Source organism: Ahaetulla prasina, chromosome 2 (assembly GCF_028640845.1).
Source record: "Ahaetulla prasina isolate Xishuangbanna chromosome 2, ASM2864084v1, whole genome shotgun sequence".
NCBI classification, from domain to species: domain Eukaryota; kingdom Metazoa; phylum Chordata; class Lepidosauria; order Squamata; family Colubridae; genus Ahaetulla; species Ahaetulla prasina.
In genome coordinates, this window is record NC_080540.1 from 75,704,756 (window position 1) to 75,729,647 (window position 24,892).

The window sequence follows — 24,892 nt, forward strand, 5'->3', positions numbered from 1 at the left end:
AATTGTCTCACTATACAATTTTCAAACTAATGCAAGCAGTTCTAAACAAAGATCAAGAAGAAAGTTGCTGCAAAAGAAAATAAATTAGTATTTATACACTAGCACTGTCAAGCAAAATCTTCTAATACCATTAAATGTATTGCTATTCATGTGATATTTACAAAATGATGATGCTTGTATATCTCAACTTACCTGTGATATGCTTTGTTGCACACTGTGCCTACTGGATAAATGCTGTAAAGATGACAGGAAAAATGTTATTTTCCTCAATACACGGCTTTGGTTCTTTACTTAATTAAGCAGAATTATTTTTACTCTTTAATATGTAATTACTTGTTTGAACAGATTCAGTCAGTTAGCTATAATGGTTAAACCTTCCAGTTACCCAAAAATATGTGGATGGGGTGTGTGTGGAATTGGGTAATGCACACAACCAATTACCCAATCACAACAGAAACCTTTAAGTTGACTTAAAGTGTTTTACCTACATTGGGCAAAAAGGACTTTCTGATAAGCAGCTTTGGCTTTTGGCCATTTATTTAATGGCTGTTCAAAGTCATGTCAGTATTGTAAAACATCACAACCAGTCCTCATACTTATGATCACTGCAGCATCCTTAGTCACATGACCAAAATCTTACCAAGAACATTGCAGGGGCTTATCAAGTCAGTTTCCAGGAGACAATATTAACTCAAAGGGAATATTTTCCACACAAATCAAACTAAATCATTGGGAATTGTAGTACCAACTTATCTGCAACTACATTCTCAAGAGGTCAATTGGATATTTTTCACAGTAGATTTCGCAACTAAAACAAACCTTGTAATTTTCAATGTCATTTAAAGTTCTTTCTTTCTTTCTTTAATTAGCGACCATCCTATTAAATTAAGTAAATACATATTATGGCTGGTCACACAGTCAGGTGGATTTGGCATTTTTATCCATCTATCCTTTCCAAAGACCTGGGACAGGCAGATGTTGTTATCTGATGGTGTTAAAGAGATGTAAGCTGCTCCAAATAAAGTGGCCTTTTGCAATTGACTGATTTTGTTAATGTCTATGGTGTTCAAGTGATGCTCCTGATGTTTTGGGATTGCACCCAGAACTATTACTATTGCTATTATTTTTGTTTTCTTTTGCCACAGTCATTTGACTTGTATTTGCCAAGTCTTTGTATTTTGCGATTTTCTCCATTTGTTTCTCTTCTGTTCTGCTGACTCCAGCTTCTGTCCAGACTTTTTGTTTTTTTCATCAACAATTGTTATATCAGGGAGTTATGTGGCAGGTGCTTGTTTATTTGAATCTGAACTTCCAGTTTTCATTTTCTATTACTTTTTCTATTTCTACTTTGTCTATTTCCACTGGTTCTTGCTCACAAGCAAATGAAATTTCTTCAATTAATATTGCCACTTTGTCATGGTTGTTTGTAGTCATTCTATGCAATCTTCTTGGAACAGATAACTAGGTGATTCACTGTTCCTTCAGCTTCTTTGCAGATAGCATTTGCTGTCTGTTGTTGTCCTCTCAATTCTGGCTTTTTGTGCATATGTTCTTAATACTTGGTCTTATGTAGCCAAAATTAGACCCTATCTCTCTCTTCAACTTTCTTAGTCTTAGCCATTGGAAGGTCCTATATTATGCTGTTTTCCCTGCTATCTTTTTTTAATGTGCTGGTCATGTAATACTTTGCCTTGACATGTCTCTTTTCTATTCTTTATTTGGTCTTTCTTGTAGGCTCCAGTATTCAACAAGCCTTCGTGGTATACTAGCTTGAGTGCAAAATTGCCAAATTTATAGTTAATCTAAGTCCATCTAAGACTGCTGGAAATTTAATAATTTAAGTCCTAACAAAGGATCTAAATATTATTAAGTTAGCATCTAAAAATATAGGTATTTCTAGAAGACTGTGTGTTTATTGTATGTGTTCAGGTTGGATCAATTCAATATTTCCAGATATCGAGGGAGTTTTTTAAGTAATGCTCCACAGGGTCCAATCACTATTGGTATAATAATGGGTTTCTTTTTCCATAAGTGATCAACTTTGATTTCTAAGTCCCAATATTTTGTAAATTTTTTCCATTGTTTTTCTTCAATTTTAGTCTCACCCAATATAACAACTTCAATGATTTTCTTCTTTTCAATAACTGTTACGTCAGGCATGTTATGAATAAAACGGCTGCCTGTTTGGATCTTAAAGTCCTATAAAATCTTAATGTGTTCATTTTCCAAAATTTTCTCAATTTCATGGACCCAGTATTTTTTACTACATTCAATCCAAACCTTTAGCAAAATTTCCAATGAATCATGCATTGGCTTGTTTTTCCAATTAACAAATTGGTTTTCAATTATTTCTTGTCTATATTCAGCCTTCACTTTTCTTGTTTTTAAGAGCTTTTCATGACTGATTCCTTGACCAAGGTTCTTTTCTTAATGTAGTTAAGACTATGACATCACTCATGCAAACATGTTAACCACACTGCTAACATGGGCTACCTCTTGCCCATATCCTCTCATCTTCCTGGGTGACCTTAATCTACCTTTTATTAACTGGATAATAAATGAATGTACAACTGAACGCATCCATACTACACTATACAACGCTGTTACAAACCTAGGTCTTGAACAGTTAGTAATTAACAATACAAGACTCAACAACTGCCTTGACCTCATCTTCTGTAACAATACAAACTCAATTTATGGACTATAAATAAAAGAAGCCTTTTCCAACAGCGACCACAGCATGATAGACTTTTGTCTCAATATAAGCCTTTACATAAATCGTCAGAATAATAGTATTCCAAACTACAATTTCAAAAAAGCCAACTATGATCTTAAACTTTAGATACCACAAACCACCACCCAAAAAAAAAAAAAAATTACCCATATCAATAAAAAAGCTCCAATCCAAAAAAAAAATCCCTCTGGAGAAGAAACAAAACTGGCCATGTAGCCAACGTCAGAAACCGCTACAAAATTATATGCAACCAAATAAAAACTGAATGCACCAATTACCACACCAAGCAAGAAGAAGACCTGCGCACAAATTCCAATTGTGCTTTTTATAATTTTGTGAACACCAAACTTAAAGACTCGAGATCCATCCCACCACTAAAAGGATCTAATGGCAAAGAATATAATGATGAAAAAGTTAAAGCAAACCTCTTTAACACATTCTTTGGTTCAGTCTTTGTTAACAGTAATGGCTCATACCCGACATTCCCCAATCGTACCAACAATACGATATAACAATACAATACGATATAAAATGCAAATAAAAAAAAAACAATGAGTACAACTACCTAACACAAAAAAGCTCTTCGCAAACTGAAACCATCCCTATCTATTGGACCTGATGGACTATGTGCATACTTCTTAAAAAAACTTTCCACTAATATAGCAGAACCCCGAAGCATAATCTTTGAAAAAGCTTTCACAACCAGTTCCCTTCCCAAACTTTGGTCACTACCCACGGTCATCCCTATCTTCAAAAAAGGAGACACCAGCCTAGTTGAAAATTACAGACCAATCTCTCTATGCTGCGTCACCTGCAAAGTAATGGAATCAATCATCAACCAATCCATTACCCTGCACCTAGAAAGAAACAACCTACTCTCTAATAAACAATTTGGTTTCAGAAAAAAATTATCCTGTAACTTACAACTTCTCCACTGCAAAAACATATGGACTACAAATCTTGATCAGGGCAAAGCAATAGATGCAATCTACATAGACTTCTGTAAAGCTTTTGACTCAGTAGTACATGATAAACTTCTCCTAAAACTAAAATCCTACAGCATCTCTGGACCCCTCCACAATTGGATAACAGCTTTCCTGTCAAACAGACAAGTGGTCAAAATTGGCAATGCTCTACCAAATCCTGTTCCTGTCAAAAGTGGTGTTCCCCAAGGCAGCGTTCTTGGACCAACACTCTTCATATTATACATTAATGATCTCTGTGACCACATTAGAAGTAATTGTGTTCTTTTTGCTGACGATGTCAAACTATTTAACACCACCAACAGTACTACTACCCTTCAAAAAGACCTTGACTTTGTATCTGAATGGTCTAAAACTTGGCAACTCCAAATCTCTACCAGCAAATGCTCAGTCTTACATATTGGAAAAAAAGAACCTAAACACTAAGTACAAGCTCGATGGACATTATCTTACAGATGACCCCCACCCCGTTAAAGACCTTGGAGTTTTCATATCAAATGATCTAAGTGCCAAAGCCCACTGCAACTACATCGCAAAAAAGGCTTTAAGAGTTGTAAACCTAATCTTGCGTAGCTTCTTCTTCAAAAACACTACACTACTAACCAGAGCATATAAAACATTTGCTAGACCAATTCTTGAATACAACTCGACTGTCTGGAACCCATACCACATTTCTGACATCAATACAATTGAAGGTGTCCAGAAATATTTTACAAGAAGAGTTCTCCACTCCTCTGAATACAACAAAATACCTGCCACCAGACTTGAAATCCTGGGTTTAGAAAATTTAGAACTATGCCGCCTTCGACATGAGCTGAGTTTAACTCATAGAATCATCTATTACAATGTCCTTCCTGTCAAAGACTACTTCAGCTTCAATTGCAACAATACACGAGCACACAATAGATTTAAGCTTAATGTTAACCACTCCAATCTTGATTGCAGAAAATTAGACTTCAGTAACAGAGTTGTTAATGCTTGGAATAAACTACCCGACTCTGTGGTCTCTTCCCAAAATCTCCAAAGCTTCAACCAAAAACTGTCTACTATTGACCTCACCGCATTCCTAAGAGGTCTATAAGGGGCGTGCATAAGAGCACAAGTCCTATTGATTCCTTTCATTATATCCAATTAATATAGTTATTACATACTCATACATATATATCCTTATATATTGTATAGTTATTACATGTTTATGCTTATATATACTGTGTGACAAAAATAAATAAATAAATAAAAATAAATAGTTTGTTTCACCTGTAGGAGTCTTCTGCCCACAGCAAATACAATCAATATCACTTTTTGGATGCAAATCATTTTTTGCATACACTCTCATTAGAATAGAATAGAATAGAATAGAATAGAATAGAATAGAATAGAATAGAATAGAATAGAATAGAATAGAATAGAATAGAATAGAATAGAATAGAATTTTTTATTGGCCAAGTGTGATTGGACACACAAGGAATTTGTCTTGGTGCATATGCTCTCAGTGTTCATAAAAGAAAAGATACATTCATCAAGAATTCTAAGGTACAACTCTTAATGATAGTCATAGAGTACAAATAAGCAATCAGGAAACTATCAATAGCAATATAAATTGTAAGGATACAAGCAAACAAAGTTACAGTCATACAGTCATAAGTAGAAGGAAATGGGCGATGAGAAGATTAATAGTAGTGCAGATTTAGTAAATAGTTTGACATCTTTTAGTGTTGTGTAACAATGGTCTGATGTATTCTTGCCTCTAGTGGGACAATTGACATGTTGAAAGTATTTTGGTAGCTCTTTCCTTAAGTTTGCCTTGTTTAGAATGAATCGGGATATTTGGCTTCAACCTCCCTAATTTGGTCAGCTAGAGTTCATAATGCCTTGTTTACACAGGCTTGTCGGGGAACATAAACAGCAATTAAAAGAAATGAGGAAAATTCATGAGGCGAATAGTATGGTTTGCAGTTGATAATTAATATCTCTAAGTTTTCATCACAGAATTTATAGTTTTTATCTTGAGACCAGCTGTTGTTAATACATAAGCATAAGCCTCCTCCTTTCTTTTTACCAGATGTTTCTGCAATTCTGTCTGACTGTTGAATCTGAAACCCTGGGATGTATAGGCTGCTATCATCAATTGGTTCATTTAACCAAGTTTCAGAGACGCATAGGGCTGTTGAATTGTAAAAGTCAGAATTGTATCTGTTTAAAAGGAGTATTTCGTCCATCTTATTAGCAAGCGAACGTACGTTGGTTAGGAATATTGAAGGCAGAGGAGTTTTATTTCTCCTATTCCTTAATCTATTTAAAATCCCCACCCTTTTACTTCTCTTTCTCCGCTTCCTCCGTTTGTTTGTTTTTGGGGTAATCCATGGCTCTGGGGAAATTGCTTTTTCCTGTGTTAAAATCTCCTCCGCGTTTGTAAAGACGGGGGATGTGTGTGTGAGATCACAGAAAGCTGCTCCTTAAAGAAATGTTTAATTTTTAGCAGATGGTCTCTTAAGAAATCCGTAGTAAGTTGCAGAGAATAATTAAAAATAAAGAAACCATTAGAGAGCATTTCACCAAGGCAGCCTTCAGCGGCACCATCTTGGAATGGTCATTAGTTTTCTTATCTTCCAATCCAAGTTCTCAAATTTTATATGGGTCTAGTCAACTATTTCTGCTACATATTGAATAATAGGGAGTGCACAGATATTAATTACTTTAATGATGTTTCCACTATTTAGCTTTGATTTCAAAATTTTCTGAACTCATTTGGTACATGGTAGAAATGTTTTGACTTGATTCTGTAATTAACTGGAGGCTTCCAAACTCCCATTATTTCTTCTTCTGGTACTATTGCCTTATGAAATCTTCATTATTAAGCTGCATTATATCACATTAAACACTTCTGTCAACCCTTATTAATATGGTTACACACGTCAATGCCAAATTTCATTCCAGTATCTTTACTGAAATATTTTGTGCTTGTTAATAAAGAAATCTATTTATTTATTTTCCAAGTAACTTTAAATCATTCATATAAAGTAAATGCAAACTTTTTATTTGTTTTATGCCAATTTACATGCACAGTTTGCCTTCAGAATTTTTGCTAGTGGCCACTCATAGTGTTTCTCAATCAGTGTTTCTCAAACTTAGCAATTTCAACACATGTGGACTTCAACTGCCAGAATTTCCCAACAAGCATTCTGGGAAAGAGTAAAGGTGATAATAAGTCATCTTGAAAAATTAAAATATGTATTTGTTATTGTTTTAATCCTCATCATTATAGTTTAAACTAATATGTTTGTTGCAAGCCCTTTGAATATGAGATACAGAAAAATCTGAAATAGGATGTTACGTATTCTTACTGTAATTTTATCCTCACAACAATCCTTTAATTTAAGTTAGTCAAAGAGATCGACTGGCGAAAATACCCATTTGAATGGGGATTTGAATCTGAATCTTTCCAGTCCTAAATATACCATACTTGTCACAGTTACATAAATATTTTTTGGTTACACAAAATGTTCTTCCATAAACCCTTCTTCCCCATGAACAGTCTTACCATTTTGTATAGATCAGACACACTGATCTGATCAGAATCAACAATCTCAAACTCCTTCCGTGGGACAAGATCCAAGCCCAAATGCCTATGAAGAAACAAACCAACAAACCCAGAATCAATTTTTAAAAATATCTCCAAGTTGCATATTAGATCCTTTCAGATCTGAGGATTCAGATTTGAGAAGAACATATTAAAGCACAGCAAAGATCCCATTTTCCTATTCTTTGCTTAAAATACTGTAGATTCTAATAAAAGAGGTCAATTGTTCTATTTCATAATTAACACAATAATGAGGAAATGTCACTTAGACTTGGATTAGAGAACCCTGAGTTTAAATTTCTATTTAGCAATTAAACTTTCCTCCTGTAACTGTTGGTTTATTTTTGATGTCTTCCAATTGATTCCTGACAATTAAATGGACAAGATTTCTGTATGGCAGAATTTTCCAAATTGATTTGCCATTCATTGCCTTTTACTATGGCTTAGAGCAGAGATGTCAAACTCAATTTCATTGTGGGCAACATCAGGGTTGTTAGACCAGCCCGCAGTGCTTCTGCCAGTGAAAACGGGCTCCCGAGATCTGTTTTCGGCTGACATGGCTTCCTGCAACCCCCTGCCAGGGAAAACGGAGCTCGGGAGCTCGTTTTCACTGGCAGAAGCACTGTTGGCCAGTCCTTCGCTGTTTCCAGGGCGGCCCTGTAGACCAGATCTAAGTATCCCGCAGGCCGGCTACAGCTCCCAGGCCTTGAGTTTGACATCCCTGGCTTAGAGGGAGTCACTGGCCCAGGTTGCTTATCTGACAAAATTAGAAATTAGAACCCAGTCTCTTGGCTTGCAGCACTTTAACCTCTACAGCAAACTGGTTTTCTATTTACTTTATTAAAGGTATATATAGCAATGCAGCCTTCACATTATAATTATGCTACCATATATCCTCATATCAATTATTATGTTTGTAGTCTTTATTCATCCTGCCATACAGATGGGAATCTGTACTTAACCTCATATTCTTAATGTTAGGATTATTTAGTAGCTGGCTGTTATCACTACCCAGTGATAACTTGTATCAAAAACATCACAGCAAGTATAATAGTTCAACCTTTACTATGAGGTGTTATAGAAAAAAGGTTTCATTCAGGAAGGACTTTTTATAAGTCTCTATGCAGGCACCTGTATGAGGTACTAGCAAGTCCATTAATTATTTTGATTTGCACTGGACCTTTGTATACATATAACACTGAGAATAAAGAGACAGAACACTTCAAACATGGCACTGCACAAGCTTGAAAATCCAAAGCATAACTATCTAATGAATGCTGAAGACTCTAACAACAGTACAATATGCAACATTACACATATTTTGGCACTGAGCAGAGTAATTTTGGGAGAAGCAGCATTAAAATCTAATCAATCAAACAAACAAACGAATGAATGAGTGCAATGCAGTAGTACTCAGAAGTTGAGTTGAAGCAACAATATCAGAATATCTACAGCTCAACTCTGATCATTCAAAGCTATTCTAGAAAAGGATAATGAACAAACAAGAGAAGGGTTCAGATAGAGTGAGAAAAGGCACATAGTCCAGATAGGGAGTCTAAACTATGAAGTGGGAAGAAAATGTTTCAAATAAACTCCACCTTAATTGGCTTATTATAAATCTTCCCTTGAATTTATTTCTAACATTTGTAGATTATGTTTTAATCCTAGATTATCATGAGACATGCTTTTCTGAAATCAGTGTGATTTTCACTTCTTAGGAGTTGTCAGCTACGTGGAACTTGACAGTTTATAATGTAAAGCAGATTTCCCAATATTGAAAGATATTGTGGAGAAAGTATATTCATGTTATATAAAATGTAAAATATTAAATTAAAAATAATCCTTTCTTGATTGGTTATTTGGGTTTTAGAATCCTTATTTGAGAGCTTTCTTATGAATACATCATCTGATAAAGTGTAAGGAATAGTTATGAGGAAAGTGATCTCAACTTTAGAAAATTTTCACTTATTACTTATTACTGCTAGTCCTCAAGTTACAACAGCAATTGGGACTGGAATTGCCATTGCCAAGCATAAGGCATGCTCATAAAATGTGATGTTGTGTGGCCACTTAGTGATAGCAATTCCAGCAATCCCACTTTTTGTTTTAAATCCCAGGAGCATGTGGATTGTTCAGCAGCCATAGGTAGGAGACCCAGGCAAGAGTGCTGGGGGAGGAGAGGGCAACACACCTCCTCCTGCCCGCATGATTTTGGCAAACAAAATAGTATGAAGGAATTTAGTACTGACACTGGGGTATGAAAGAACCATTAGGGAAAGATATGAGCTATTAAGAAGGAAATTTGAAAAAAGAAAAAAGATTATGCAATCTTAAGAAAGAATCCTGAAAAAAACCCTCAAAATATCCATCTCTTGATTGTATTTAGTACTAGTAGAACAGAAACTTAGTTTTTCAGATTTTATTATTCTACTTTGGTACAATAAAGTACTATGCCAGTTTCTTAACCTGGCCTACCGTTGAAGTACTAAGCCCTGAACATGTCATACACAGCCTGATATAGGGTAAGATGCACCCCAACAAACAAAATTTAAATTTGATTGTGTGGATGTAATTTTTTATTTTTAGCTGCCTCTATTTAGCAAGTTCACTAAACTGCTGAATAAACATTTACAGTGATTGGGGAGAGTGAAAAAGGAAGTATTCAATGATTCCCTTTCCATGGGCAATGGATAGTCCAACTATTCAAGTAATAAAAAGCCTTAAATTTGAATAAAATTTAAAAATATCTACACTTTTAGGAATTCCATTTATTTTTTCTAGTCAAGACATCTTGGTGTAGAAGTGGAATAAGTCTTGCACACATGTATACCATGACAGATTAGGAGTTAAAATATAAAATACAAATCCCCAGACAAATAGCTGACATGGTCGAATTGCTTGATCATAATGGCAGTCTGAATGTAGAATCTTTTCCTGTAAAACAAGTGATCAATTACCATATATATGTACTCACAGACATACACATACATAAATATATACACATATATACAGTACCATATACATAGATATAGATATACCATACGTAGGTAAATGACCAGTTATCACACACACACACACACACACACACACGCAAATATACCATAGATCCGTGATGGTGAACCTATGGCATGCGTGCCCAAAGTAGTATGCAGAACCATGTCCCCTGACACGTGCGGCGTTGCCCATTCCTCCTCCTGGTTTCTGGTCCACATGTGTGGGCAACAATCAGCCAGCCTTTTTGCTTGTGGCAGTGCCCGAAACTAGAAGAGCTGGTCTTTCATTTTCCTGCATGAGCATGCGCGCCAGCCAGCTGATCGTCGCATGCACATGAGCGCCAGAAACTCAGACGAATAGCTGCTTGAAACCGCAAGTTCAGTAGCTGAATGAAACTGGAAGTTCAGTATCTGAAACCAGAAGTTCATTTTCAGGTGTGCACAGACGCCTTGGGCAGCTCCTCTTTGGGTTGCGGCCCTGACAAGTACACGAGCACGTGGCCTCCCTTTTCGGCTTTCGGTGCTGAAAAGATTCACCATCACTGCCATAGATATATAGATATAAATATACCATATATGGATAGATAGATAGATTGTATAGATGTATTATACAATTATTGGATGCTGTGTAGGGTTTTATTCAGGGGTGAAATGCTATCAATTCATTCCGGTTTGGGAGAACTGGTAGTGATAAAAACTACTGGTTCAGGCGAACCAGTAGTAAAAATGCTTTAAAAAGTTAAAAAAAGGTTCTGAAGATCACAGCTGTGCCGCGCAATCATCAGAACCTTTCTTTTAGTTTTTGAAAGCATTTTTTTTTAACTACTTTTTTTTTTTTTTGTTTACATTTATACCCCGCCCTTCTCCGAAGACTCAGGGCGGCTTACAGTGTATAAGGCAATAGTCTCATTCTATTTGTATATTTTTTACAAAGTCAACTTATTGCCCCCCCAACAATCTGGGTCCTCATTTTACCTACCTTATAAAGGATGGAAGGCTGAGTCAACCTTGGGCCGGGCTCGAACCTGCAGTAATTGCAGGCTTTGTGTTCTTAATAACAGGCTGTTCTTAATAACAGGCCTTACCAGCCTGCGCCATTCGCCGGCCCCTATTTGCCCCCCGTTTTGGGCAAATAGGTAGTAAGAAAATGCTTTCAAAAAGTAAAAAAAGGTTCCGACGATCACACGGCACAGCTGATTGTTGCAATCGTCGGAACCTTTTTTTTTTACTTTCCTAAAGCATTTTTTACAACCGGTTTGGGCAAATAGACAGTAAAAAATGCTTTAAAAATATTTTTTAAAAAGTAAAAAAAAAAAAGTTAGTCATGCCCACCCCGTCACATGACCCCACCACCAAGCCACACCCATAGAACCGGTAGCAAAAAAAAATGCATTTCACCACTGGTTTTATTGGTAATAACTAGCTCTGATTCACACCCAGATTCAAACTGGCAACAAGCTCAGCTTGTGAAGCAGGAATTATTAATGGGCATGCCCCATCACTGTATTCTGGATAAGTTGAAGTTTCCAGTTGGTCTTTCAAGTGCAGCCCCATAAAAAATACACTGTAAAAGTCAAGCAGCAAGGTATTCATGAGAAAATATTGATATATTATAAAAATTGGAACACAATAAAACACAAATGTACTGTATGATTCCCTCTTGATTGTTTAATATATTTATGTATAAATTAATGAAGAATGCTTTTGGTATCAATATAGATATGTTCATCAAATACATAAACATGTTTGTACATTTTATGTGAATGAGGCCAAATTGCTGAGAATTTGAACATTTATATCAAATATTAAATAAACTATATGGCACAATGAGGTATACAGATCTGAAATTTAATATATTAAAGACCAAGGTTTGTACTACAAGGAAAATGGAGGAAACAATTGTAAGTTATACTGTATATAAATAGGGAAAAATCAGAGAATATGAATTTGTGTTATCTTGTAGAAAGCCTACCAAATATGGGGCTAGTATGTGATCTATTATAAAGAACAAATATTTATTGAAAGAAGTGAAAATGGCTGATTAGAAGAGTGTGCTTTTGTGCAAATAGGATTAAGATATGTCAGGAGAAACATAAAAGTAAATTGAATATAGTGGAAATTGATTATTTAAAAAGTATGTATGGTAAAACAAGAGATGGGGCAAGAATGAGTGGCTTGCTGAATGACCATAACTAAAATGAGTGACAAATATGAAAGAAGTGTAGGTAGTCCTTGACTTACATTCACAATTGGGACTGGCATGTCCATCACTAAGTGCTGTGGTCATTAATTGAGCCATACCCAATTTTAAAACTTTTTTGTCATGGCTGTTAAGCAAATTATGCAGTTATTAAGTGAATCCAGCTTTCCCCATTGACTTTGTCAGAAGCCCCCTGAGAAGATGGGGGCTCAGGGCCGGGATAGCTCAGGCTGGTAAAGAAGCCTGTTATTAGAACACAGAGCCTGCAATTACTGCAGGTTCAAGCCCGGCCCAAGGTTGACTCAGCCTTCCATCCTTTATAAGGTAGGTAAAATGAGGACCCAGATTGTTGTGGGGGCAATAAGTTGACTTTGTAAAAAATATACAAATAGAATGAGACTATTGCCTTATACACTGTAAGCCGCCCTGAGTCTTCGGAGAAGGGCGGGATATAAATGTAAACAAACAAACCAAAAAAAAAAAAAGATCTCAAATGGTGATCCTGTGACCTCTGAATCGTAAATACCAAATATTCATCATGTGACTCCAAAGATATGGTGTCTGCCCTGATCTCATGCTTTCAGAGTCTCAGTTACAATGCAGGCTGCTCCAGAACTCACTTGGTTCCCCCAGCAATTCCTTCTGGGAAGGTGGGATTTCTGCAACTTCTGCAATGTGTGCAACTCATGAGCAAGCAGCAAAAAGCTGAAATCACTGCCACTGTCTTACCACATCTGTGCATACTCAACACAGAGTATTTACATTTCCATAGGAACAATGGTCATATAAAGAATATGAATGAGGCCTGAATGACCAAACTATTGAGAGATAATAAGGAAACTGAGAAAAAAGGGAAGTCTGAAAAAGTAACAGATGAATGCGTTGAATCCTGAAAAAGTGGGAAGTTTAAAGAGCAAACAGTATGATGTATAGAGATGGAGGAGCCAAAAACGAGAAAAGGAAGCACAGAAATAAGTGTTGAATGATGTCAGTGTAAACTAGATTTATTAAGATTTTTTTTCTACTCTCTTAACTCCTGCCTTTTCTTTTGTTCACTTCTTCTCATTATTTTTCTGTGCTTTGAATAATACTGTTTATCCCAAAAGAGCATAGCATGGCAATATGTAGGCTATATATAAAGCTTCTATTTTCAAATTCTGCTATTTCACCACAATTACCTTTATTTAAACAAAACTAGAATTATACTTACTCATTTCCCCAGTCCAATCGTACAGTGAGATGTCTCTTGACTTCTCGAACTTGATCCTGGGTCAAATGACCAGAAAGTAATTGTCTGCGAAGATCAATCAGTTCATTCATCACATGGCGTAGCTTGTAGAACAGATCTATCTTATGTTTCTGTGAACGTTTTATTTTTTTGAAAGCAGAAAGGGAGAAAAAAAGATTGAGAACCCTGAAAATTTCCTAACGAAACCAGGAATGGCAGAGTTTACTCTACATTTTAAATTTCAGAATGTGTGTTTGAAAGCACAGGTAATCCTCATTTATCACAACTGAGAATTGCATCTCAATCATTAAGCAAAGCAGTCGTTAAATAAAACTACAACTGTGCTTATATTACTTCAGCTTTCCTTTGCTTTACAGATTTGTGAAGGTCATTAATCCAATGACTGGTCACAGTTATCTTTTTATTACCACTGTAACTAGTCAGTCATTGTGTTGTGTCTTGTCCGCTCTCACCGCAGCCGGGGTCTGCTTATCTGCTCCCGAACACGGAGGAATGTATGCCTCCCGGCCCCAGTCCTGGCTCCATGCCCAGACAAGCTGCAGAGGAGGGGGCATCCCCCGGCCCCAGCCCTGGCTCCATGCCCAGGCAAACGGAGCAGCTAGACCCCTCCCCCTCCTCCACAGCATGTGAGCCTCAGGAAAGTTTACTTCCAACAGCTGATTGGAGTGACCCTCACATCAGAAGATTGGATAGGCAGAGGCAACAGAAGGAAGGGAGGGGCAGGCCTTAATGAGTGCTGAGTCATGGAGCCACACCCCATGGCCTATATAAAGGATCTGCTTTCTGGCAGTCTCTGAGTCAGGCAAAGTCGAACTTATCTTGCTGAAGTCACTTACTGGTCTCCTGCCTGCTCTGAGGACTTTGCTAGGACTTTGGGCAGAGCTGCAGAGGCAAGCCTGATTCGGATTTCCCTGACCCGGCCGTCAGCGGAGGAGTGGGACACGACACATTGCCTGAAACAGTTGCTCAACAAGAAATACCTGTAGAATGCATATGTATCATGAAATAATTCGTTTTAGAAGTATGGCAGTACTTCAAACCAATTTCAATAAAATATTGACTGCAAAGGAGATTAATATAACTTTATTTAATGAGCAGAGCTTTTCTATACTCCAAAAGAACTGTGGTTGCAAAATGTGATGTCATTTAGTAATGGCAAACCCAACAGTGCTGGCTGCCACCATAACTTCAGGACCATGCAGGTTGATAAGTGAGAACTTCATATGACTGTGACAACAACTGAATGAGTGGCTATGGAAATTATTTCAGTGACTCCTGGCTGTAAGGTCTGAGATATCTGCATAACTGACTATACCTCTACTGGAAAAGTATATGAGAGAAAAATTAAGTTTGTAATATGTGTTTGTTTCAAGGTCTGATCTAGTGCTTCTGTTTCTTTCGTTATATTGCCTTTCACCACTGATCAGTGACTTATTTTCAATAACAACATAAATCCTCAATTTATGACTGACTGTTTAAAAACAATTAAAAGTTAAGAGGGCTGCAGAAATTATGCTTTACAGCTCCATAAAGTACTTTCAGCTGCTTTAAATATTAAGCATCCCTTCCCTCCCCGATCACCTGACTACGTTGGCAACAAGCTCACACTTACAACATTTTCAGGTTTATTTTTAAGCCAAATGGTTATCCAGCTTTGTGCAGCTCTTGTATCTGTCTTTGTAGTTCTTCTGGATCTTGTGAGAAGAGAACATCATCATCTGAAATCTCAAGTGATTTAAATAGTGCCACTGATTTTTATTCCATCTTTTGCCCAGTCTAGTTTGTGAAATACTTTTTCAATGCAGGCTGAGAAAAGGATAAGTGATATTGTATCACCTTGTCATACACATCATTCTATGGTGATTTCCACTTTAAGATCATTAAGGCAAATTGTTGCCCTTATTTTTTCATATATTGATTATAGTAAGTTTATCTAAGCAGTGTCTATGTCTTGGGTGAGCAATGCCTTAATTATTTGCTGGAATACTGAGTCAAATGTCTTTTTGTAGTCAATGAAAGTCATGAACAGAGGCATGTTGTACTCGTGCCTTTCAATGACTTGCTGAACAAACTGGATTCATTGTGATATAACCACTTCTGAACCCTGCCTGCTCCTTTGGCTATGCATCATTCAATCTTCTCAATATTCTTTTTGCTATTATCTTGGTGAAAATCTTGTAGAGGACTGAAAGAGGCTTATTGGACAATAGTTCTTTAAATCATCTTGGGCCCTTTCTTGTGTATAAGCCCTTCCAGGAGAGCCCGGTCTACTGCTGCTGAAGCTCAAGCAGCCAGCACTCTGGCACCAGGTTTGTCTCATATTGGGCAGTGAACCCAGCAGAGACACCACCAAGGAACCAGCCCTCCTCCACAGCCACAGTTCCCACCAGCTGACCAAATACCCGCCGGATGGGCATTTTACCCTGGCCAAGAATGGGCATGAGGCTGGCACCAAAGGATTGTAGCCCAGGCAACAGCACCACAGCCACAACTTTCTCCTGTCAGACTGAACGCAGCCCACCCTTTAAGCCAGGTTTGATGGGACCGCTAGCAAGTTTGCTTTCTTCCTAAATCAGGCCTGGTCTTACATCGATCATCATGGGGATGAGTTCCATAATGACAGCGATATTGTCCCCATCCTGGGTAACAACTTAGAAGATGAAGCATCCGAGTGGTTTACCCAACTCTATGAAGAAGGTGCCCCTGAGTTGGATAATGTGGATGAGCTCCGAGCTCTATTCTTCTCGTACCCAAGAAGCGGATGAAAGCATTAAAATGAAGAAGCAAAGGGTCGGCCCGCAAAAGAAATTGTGCAAGAGTTCTGCCGCCTGGCAGAGAGGTTAAGAAATAGGCCCGAAAAAATTCTCGTGCATTACTTCAAAGAATGCCTGGATGAGGAATTATTAAAAATATGTTTATGCAGAGCACTGGGAGAACAAATCCAAGAATGGTATTGGATGACCATTGTCATGGATAATGAAATAAGATAGCATCGCAGAGCTCCGCCAGAGAAGCAACCCCAGAGACAACTCAGTTGTCGCACCATCCCCTCGTCAAATAGAAGAACGTCCCAGGGTCACTGCCACCAACCCCAAATTCTTTTGGTGTGGACAACAGGGCCATCGAGCCTTGGAGTGTTTGGCGCTGACCCCTGTGCCACATGTGAGAGCACTCGTTCCAGCCAAACCAAAAAGGTCCCCCAGAAAACCATCCAAAAAAGGAAAATTCTGCCAAGCTGTGGAAGTCCCCGTCTCTGACGCTACAAGAGAGAAAGGAACTCTGTCCCCTGGTGTGCCAATAATACAAAATGCAGACAGTGAAGAAGATGATCCAGTGGTAAGTGAAACCATCCACCCCTTTCTAATAAAAGTGAGATTAGCCATGCCCAGAACAGGGACCCATGGGGACAGAGACCATCATAGATACGGGCTGCACCCATTGTCTCATCAGTCCAGCCACAGTAGAAAAATTGGGGATAAATACAAAACCCCTGAGAAATCCCATCTGATTTGAACAAGTAGATGGGTCACTAATAGGAGAACAACCTCCCACGCTTGTTACCGAAGAGCTAAAAGTAGAGATGGAAAAGCACACTGGGAGTTAATTCGCTTCATACTAGTGCCAAAAATGACCATCTTGGGCCTTATCTGGTTAGACAAACGGTGTCCCAAAATTATTTGGGATGGCAGCTATCAAACTCAAACTAGTGCTCGGCCCCGAACTGCCTCCAAACCCATCAGATGAACGGGCTAACAGGCAGAAAGCACTGCTGATAGAAGTGAAGTGACAACAGCATTATTAAAACAACCTCCTTGAACTCTTCTGATTCCCATGGAATACAGAGACTTGGCAAAAAGTTTTTAGTGAAGAAGAATGCAACATATTACACCTCCCCCCAACTCACGAACTGCACAGTAGAATTCGTGGAAGGGGCAAAGTTATCAAAAACAAAAAGGAATTCCATTATTCCCAGAAAGAGCTAAGGGAGTACATTGATTTCAACCTGGCTAGAGGTTTTATACAGCCAGCTAAGTCCAGAGTAGTTGCCCCCATATTATTCAAAGAAAAGATGGGGGGGGGGTGAGGCTATGTGTTGATTTTAAAGAAATCAACGTATAGCCACCCTTACCCCTCATGAAAGATATTTTGGGGCATCTGGCAAAAGGAAAAGTATTCACTAAACTTGATCTCCAAGAGGCATATTACCGAGTACAAATAAAAGAAGGAGATGAATGGAAAACTGTTTTTAACTGCCCCTTAGGAAGTTTCCAATTCAGGGTGATGCCATTTGAACTACAGGGAGCCCTTGGAGTTTTCATGCAATTAATAAACAACGTTCTGCATGGGCACCTATATAAAGGGGTTCTTTTTTACTAAGATGAAATTCTCATCTACACTGGAACCCTAGACGAACATGTGAAACTGGTTCGGCAAGTGTTAAAAGAAACTATTGGCAGCCAAGCTCAATGTAAAATTGTCAAAATACGAGTTGCACAAAAATGCTTTAGACTATCTTAGCTACTGCATATCAAACCAGAGAGTGGAAATGGACCCAGGGAAAATAAAAGCGGTCTTAGATTGGCAACCCTCATGCACCCAGAAACAATTGCAAAGTTTTCTGGTGTTTGCAAATTTTTACCGCCAGTTCATCCCCTCATTTGCAGAGATTGCCCTAGTTATTACGGAGTTGCTGAAAACAGGGGGTGGCCCTACCAGCTATGGCCAGGGCAACCTCTAAACTGGACTTTAGAATGCCAACGAGCATTTGAACTATTAAAAAAGTATTTCATGGAAGAACCGGTGCTAAAGCATCAGGATCCAGAACAACTTTTTGTGGTCCAAGCTGACGACAGCGACGTAGCAGTGGCAGCAGTCCTATTGCAGAAAAATGCCAGTGAAATTCTGCAGCTGTGTGCTTACACTTCCAAAAAACTCACTAAGACTGAAAGAAGATGGGCCATGTGGGAAAAGCAAATGTATGCAGTATGCTGGGCACTACTCACATGGAGACAATTTTTGGAAGGCAGTCAACAACCTTTTGAGTTTTGGACCAATCGTAAAAATTTGATAGTGTTAAAAAAACCCAGGAAACCCTCCCCGAAACAAGTCTGTTGGGCACAATACTTCAAATGTTTCAACTTCAAACTCAAGTACATCCCGGGGGGGGGGGGGAGAATCTATTGGATAACAGAAAGAAAACCACAGTTCAACAGCAAAAGAGAGAAGGTAATTCATACCATAATTCCTCCACAATTCCTGTCACAAGTTACCACCCGAGCACAGAGAAAAAGGCGCAGCCCCAAAGACAAAGATGCAATGATTGAAAGATTGAAAGATGAACTTTCAACAGACCCTTGGTACCAAGATAAGGACATTCTAACCCAGAGAGATGGTATAGCTTGGAAAGAGTCAAAATTATACGTTCCCAATACACTGCGAATCCAAATCCTGCGAAGGAGCCATGATTCTAAACAAGGGGGACATTGCATTTAGCCAGGAGACAGTTCTGGTGGCCAAAGATGAAAAAAGACATTGAAGACTATGTAAAAAGATGCGCTACCTGTGCTGCAATGAAGACAAGACCTGGGAAGCACCCATGACTTCTCCTTCCAGTGGCAGAACCATCCCGACCTTGGGAAGAGATAGGGATTGACTTTATAGTAGAACTTTTGGAAAGTGGTGGGAACACGGTCATTTGGACCGTGATTGACTTATTCTTCAAACAAGCCTATTTCATAGTATGCAATGGTCTCTCCTCAGTGAAGAAATTAGCCGGACTGTTTATTAAACACATCTACCGATTACATGGGGTTCCCCGCAGGATTATATCTGACAGGGGGTCCGATTCATGGCTAAATTCTGGCAGGAATTTATAAAGGTAATTGAGTCATCCCAGGGGTTAAGTTCTGGGTTTCATCCAAGAATGAATGGAGTAGCAGAACGTATGAATGCAATGATTGGGAAATATTTGAGATGCTACCTAAATTACCAACAGTCACATTGGGCAGATTTGTTACCATTTGCTGAAGTAGCTTACAACAATGCAGTGCACAGTGGCACAGGTTTAATTTGGTTTCAAATTAGCACTGGGTTGGAATTTGTCCCTATGCCGGAGTTACCTAAAGAAACCCCCTCATCCATGTCAGTAAATGAATGGATGGATGCTTTGACAGATTCATGGGAAAATACTAAGCGTGCTTTAGCAGAAGCTGTGAAAATTTATAAAGCTGACAAACATTGCTTCCAGTAACCACAATTTAAAGTGGGGGATAAAATATTTGAAATTCCAGTGGCCTTCTAGGAAGTTACGACCAAAGTTCTTAGGTCCTTTTGAAATTATTAAGATAATGAACCCAGTAACGGTGAAACTTAAACTCCCTTGTCTGTTAGGGAAAGTGCATCCGGTTTTCCACAACAGCTTTTTAAAGCCTGCTGTCAATTCCTCTATCAGGACAGTAGATCAGGCTCCACCGAAACCTTTACTAATTGCTGGTCAAGGAAGATATATTGCCATTGAACTTTTAGTGGAGGGGAGAAAGATACTTTTAATAGGAGTGTATGCACCAAATCAACAAGAAGAGAAGTTTTGTAAGTTTTTACACAAAAGAATAACATTTGGGGACTATAAAACTCATATACTAATGGGTGTTTGGAATGGAGTGATGGATATTCAGAAAGATAAAAGAAGTCTCAGAAATATTTGCAGTCGTGTTAAATTGCCAAAGGCCTTCTTTGATTTGATGGAAGATTTAGAATTGAGAGATGTATGGCGAGAACGTAATGAGGAAGAGAGAGATTTTACTTTCTTTTCTGACAGACATAAATCATTTTCTAGGATCGATTTTATTTTAATTACTAATGATTTGTTTTTCAAAGTGAAAAAGACTAAAATTTGTTCCAGAACTTTGTCTGATTATAGTCCGGTTTGTATCAAACTTGATCAGGAAAAGGAGGCCAGGAGGTCGTGGAGGATGAATGAAAATTTGTTTAAATATGAACAAAATGTAAATGAATCTAAAACCCAAATGAAGGAATTTTTTTCTTTGAATATGGATAAGGGGACACCTATAGAGATAGTTTGGGACGTTAGCAAGGCTTATATGAGGGGAATTTTATTGGATATGAATAATAAATATAGAAATAGATTGCAGAAAAAGCGAAAGGAATTAGAAGAGGAAATTAAAAGGAAGGAGCAGTTATTGGTATGTAATCCAGGAGATAGTAAAATAAAAGAGTCAATAAATATATTAAGAGGTCAATTTAATATGTTGATGGCAGATCAGGTGGCAACTGATTTACAATATGCAAAGCATAATTTGTTTAATAATGCTAATAAACCTGGAAGATGGTTAGCATATTTATTAAGGAAGAAACAGAAACAACATATAATTGATAAAATAGAATATAGAGGTAAGGAAGTATATCAGCAAAATTTGATTAAAAAAGCTTTTTTAGAATTTTATACTAAGTTATATGCTAGAGATGTGATTAATGATAAAGATATAGATAGATATTTACAAGACCAAGGTATCTTAGAAATTACAGTAGATCAAAGGGAAGAATTGAACCAATTAATTACTTCAGAGGAAATAGTGTTTGCAATTAAGCAGCTTAAAGCGAATAAAGCACCAGGTACAGATGGCTTGACAACTACTTATTATAAAAATTTACAAAATGACATGATTGAACCACTTAAGGAGTTATTTAATAGAATACAAATAGGAGGAGAAGTCCCTCCCTCATGGAGGACAGCTTTTATTTCATTAATACCTAAAGAAGATCGAGATGGTGTTAAACCAGAGAATTATAGGCCAATATCGCTTTTAAATACTGATTATAAGATATTTGCTACGATATTAGCGAATAGATTGAGGCCACTGATGACTCAAATAATACACAATGATCAAACAGGATTTATCAAGAGGAGGCAGATGAGATATAATATGAGACAAATTGTAAATTTACTTGAATATTTGGAAAGAAACAGCCAGGTCTCAGCAGCACTCTTTTTTTTGGATGCGGAAAAAGCTTTCGATAGATTGGATTGGCAGTTTTTATTTAAAGTAATAGAAAAAATGCAATTTGGGGATTATTTTATTCAAGCAATTAAGGCTATATATATAAAGCAAACAGCAAAATGGTGGATTAACAGAATCTTTTAAGATTGAGAAAGGGACTAGACAAGGATGTCCTTTGTCACCATTATTATTCATTTTAACTTTGGAAATATTATTGAATAATATACGTGGTTTAGATTGAATAAAAGGAATTAGAATTAAAAATCAAGATTATAAATTAAGAGCGTTTGCAGATGACCTGGTTGTTACTTTATCTCATCCATAACAGCTTTTTAAAGCCTGCTGTCAGTTCCTCTATCAGGACAGTAGATCAGGCTCCACCAAAACATTTACTAATTGCTGGTCATGAGTATTACGAGCTTAAACGAATTTTAGATTCCAGAATCTATAGGGGTCAATTACAATATTTAATACATTGGAAAGGATACCCTATTTCAGAAGCAACATGGGTAAAAAGCGGGAAAGTAATTGCTGACAGGTTGATAAAACGTTTTCATGAGTGGAATCCTCATAAACCAAAAAGGGTTCCTGGAGGTGGCAGGAAAGTTTAGAATTTACCGTATTTTGGGGACTATAAGACGCTCTGGACTATAAGACAACCCTAGCTTTTTGGGAGGAAAACAAGAAAAAAAACTGCCTGTGCCTCTGCCTCCCAGCAATTTGCCTTCTTGCAGCAAACAGTGAACAGCCTGGTCAGCTTCAGCACAGCCTGATTTAGCAGGAGCAGCTAATTGGCCACTGGATCAGCCTACCAGAATACCACCGATTAGCTGTTCCAGGCTGCGGGGATCGCCACCACTGCCTATCCCCACCACCTGGAATGGGCCAAAAATGGGGGGCATGGAGGCCAAAAATGGGATGCGTGGAGGTGGCAATAGCGGTCCCCACAGCCTGGAACAGCTGATAGGTGATATTTCGGGAGGCAGATCCAACCGCCAATCAGCTGCTCGTGCTAAATCAGGCTGTGCTGAAGCTGACCAGGGTGTTTGCTCTTTGTTTCAAGGAAGCAAATTGACAGGAGGCAGAGGCCGAAGGGTGGGGGCTAGTGGGTAGGTGGGGCTTTGGCAACATTTGCTCTATAAAATGCACAGACATTTCCACCCACTTTTTTTTTGGGCGGGGGATGTATCTTATACACTGAAAAATACGATAACTAATCTATTATGGTTATTTATTTGCAGAAAGTTCTTTTTGCTTGAAGGGAGGTAGCCTGTCAACCCTGAAGATGACATACCATATTTTTCGGAATGTAAGACACACTTCCCCCCTCAAAAAAATGGGTGGAAATGTGAGGGGTGCGGTGCGGTGCCAATCAGCTGTTCTAGAATGGGCGGCGGCGGCATATAGGCCATGGCAGCAAATGGGCCATGGTGGCAAAGGGGCCATGGTGAATGGGCGACGGCAGTGAATGGGCCACGGTGAATGGGCCGTCGCTGCAGGAAATGGGCCGTGGCAAATGGGAAATGGTGAACATGTCACACCAAATGGGCTAGGGCAAACAGGCGACAGCGGCAGATGGACCGTGCCAAACAGACCAGATGAATACCGTATGGATGCTGGGAGGCAGAGGCAGATTTCCTCCCCCTTTGTTTTCCTCCCCAAAAGCTAGGTGCATCTTATAGTCTAGAGCGTCTTATAGTCTGAAAAATACAGTATGTGTATCCATTTTTTATTGGCTATTCTTTTCTTAGCTTTTAGGTTTGCTAGTACAGAAATTTAGTACTACTTCAGGCTTGCCACTCTCTAACTGTTGAGAAAGTGGTTATAGAGATAAAGGGGGAATGTTATGTCTAGGTACAGAGAAGATGCCTTCAGCTGGAGGAAGGTGGAGTTTGGAATCATTGGACTGATGGCTTGAGAATTGATTTGAGATTGTGACTCAGGAGGGATGTTTCTGTCTTTTGCTTTTTATTTGGTATAATTCCAGATCCGGGTCAGAGACTGAATTACACGAAGTCGTTGCCAATTTGATATGTTCCTAATTAATAAACTTTAATGGAAAATGGATGCCTTGGGTTTTATTTCATGAGACATTTTACTTGGAAGCTTGACAACATGATTTGATCTTGTTACAGCTGTTACAGCTTATTTTTGCTTTCAGATCATATGATAATGTGATTTTGGAAAGCATCTCAACAGGCTGCTGAATTATATTCCTAAAATTTGGTATCTTAAAAAGAACTCTAGCTTTATCCACCTTGGGCTAGAATGAGAATAATATTACAAGATTGGAAAGAAAGTTGCTTTCCTGTTTTTAAGGAATAGATCTAGGACATATATTTGATAATTATTCTTGAAAAATTCTATGCATTATGAGAATATGAAGCATTGTGTTGCTATATATTTAAATTAATTAATTATATTTATAATTTCTTTTTGTTCATTTTTATGTTATAGTAGTTCATTTAATTGTTATATATATTCAACTTTTTCACTGTATTATCACTATTTAATATTTTCTTCTTCTTTACTATTATAATAATAAAAATCAAAAATAACTCACTGAATTAGAGAAACTTCTTAACTGTGAGGACAATTAACCAGTGGAACAGCTTGCCTTCAGAAGGTATAAATGCTTCATCACTGGAGGTTTTAGGAAAAGACTGGACAACCACCTATCTGAAATGGTATAGGGTCTCCTGCTTCAGCAGGTGATTGGACTAGAAACCCTCCAAGGTCCCTCCAAGCTCTATTCTGATTGGTTGATTGAAAATGATGTGTATCAAATCACAAAACAGAAATTAATAACTGTATTGTGCTTGACCAATTTTTCCAACGCCCCCCTTGCAGAGTGAAGAGATTATTTAAACAAGTATTTTCTTCCTGTGCTGCTTTTCTCCACAGCACAGTGCTTCTACAGAAGATACTAACTGCAAGTTAATAAGCACAGCTCTGTGACTTTCATTAGCCATCTTGCAGCTGCTGCTGTAATTGACAAGACTTTAATCATTTTCACACCTTCAGCTTTTGTTTGCCTCCAAGCAGCTGGGGTTTGGAGTGGTGGGTGACTGGACTAGGAAAACAGCTGCTGCTCACACAATGTGTATTCTCCATTGTGTGCCTGTTACTGTCTTG

At 38.0% G+C, this 24,892-nt stretch overlaps 1 protein-coding gene across 1 annotated transcript in view; it reads right to left on the reverse strand.

The window, feature by feature from the left end:
• Positions 1 to 24,892, reverse strand: part of DOCK3 (dedicator of cytokinesis 3) — a 167,453-nt gene that overhangs the window by 132,263 nt on the left and 10,298 nt on the right. The window contains exons 6-8 of the mRNA XM_058167839.1: positions 13,701 to 13,849; positions 7,259 to 7,343; positions 193 to 234 (exon numbers count right to left, since the gene is read on the reverse strand). Coding sequence (XP_058023822.1) covers positions 193 to 234; positions 7,259 to 7,343; positions 13,701 to 13,849 — 276 coding nt within the window. The remainder of the gene's footprint in view (positions 1 to 192; positions 235 to 7,258; positions 7,344 to 13,700; positions 13,850 to 24,892) is intronic.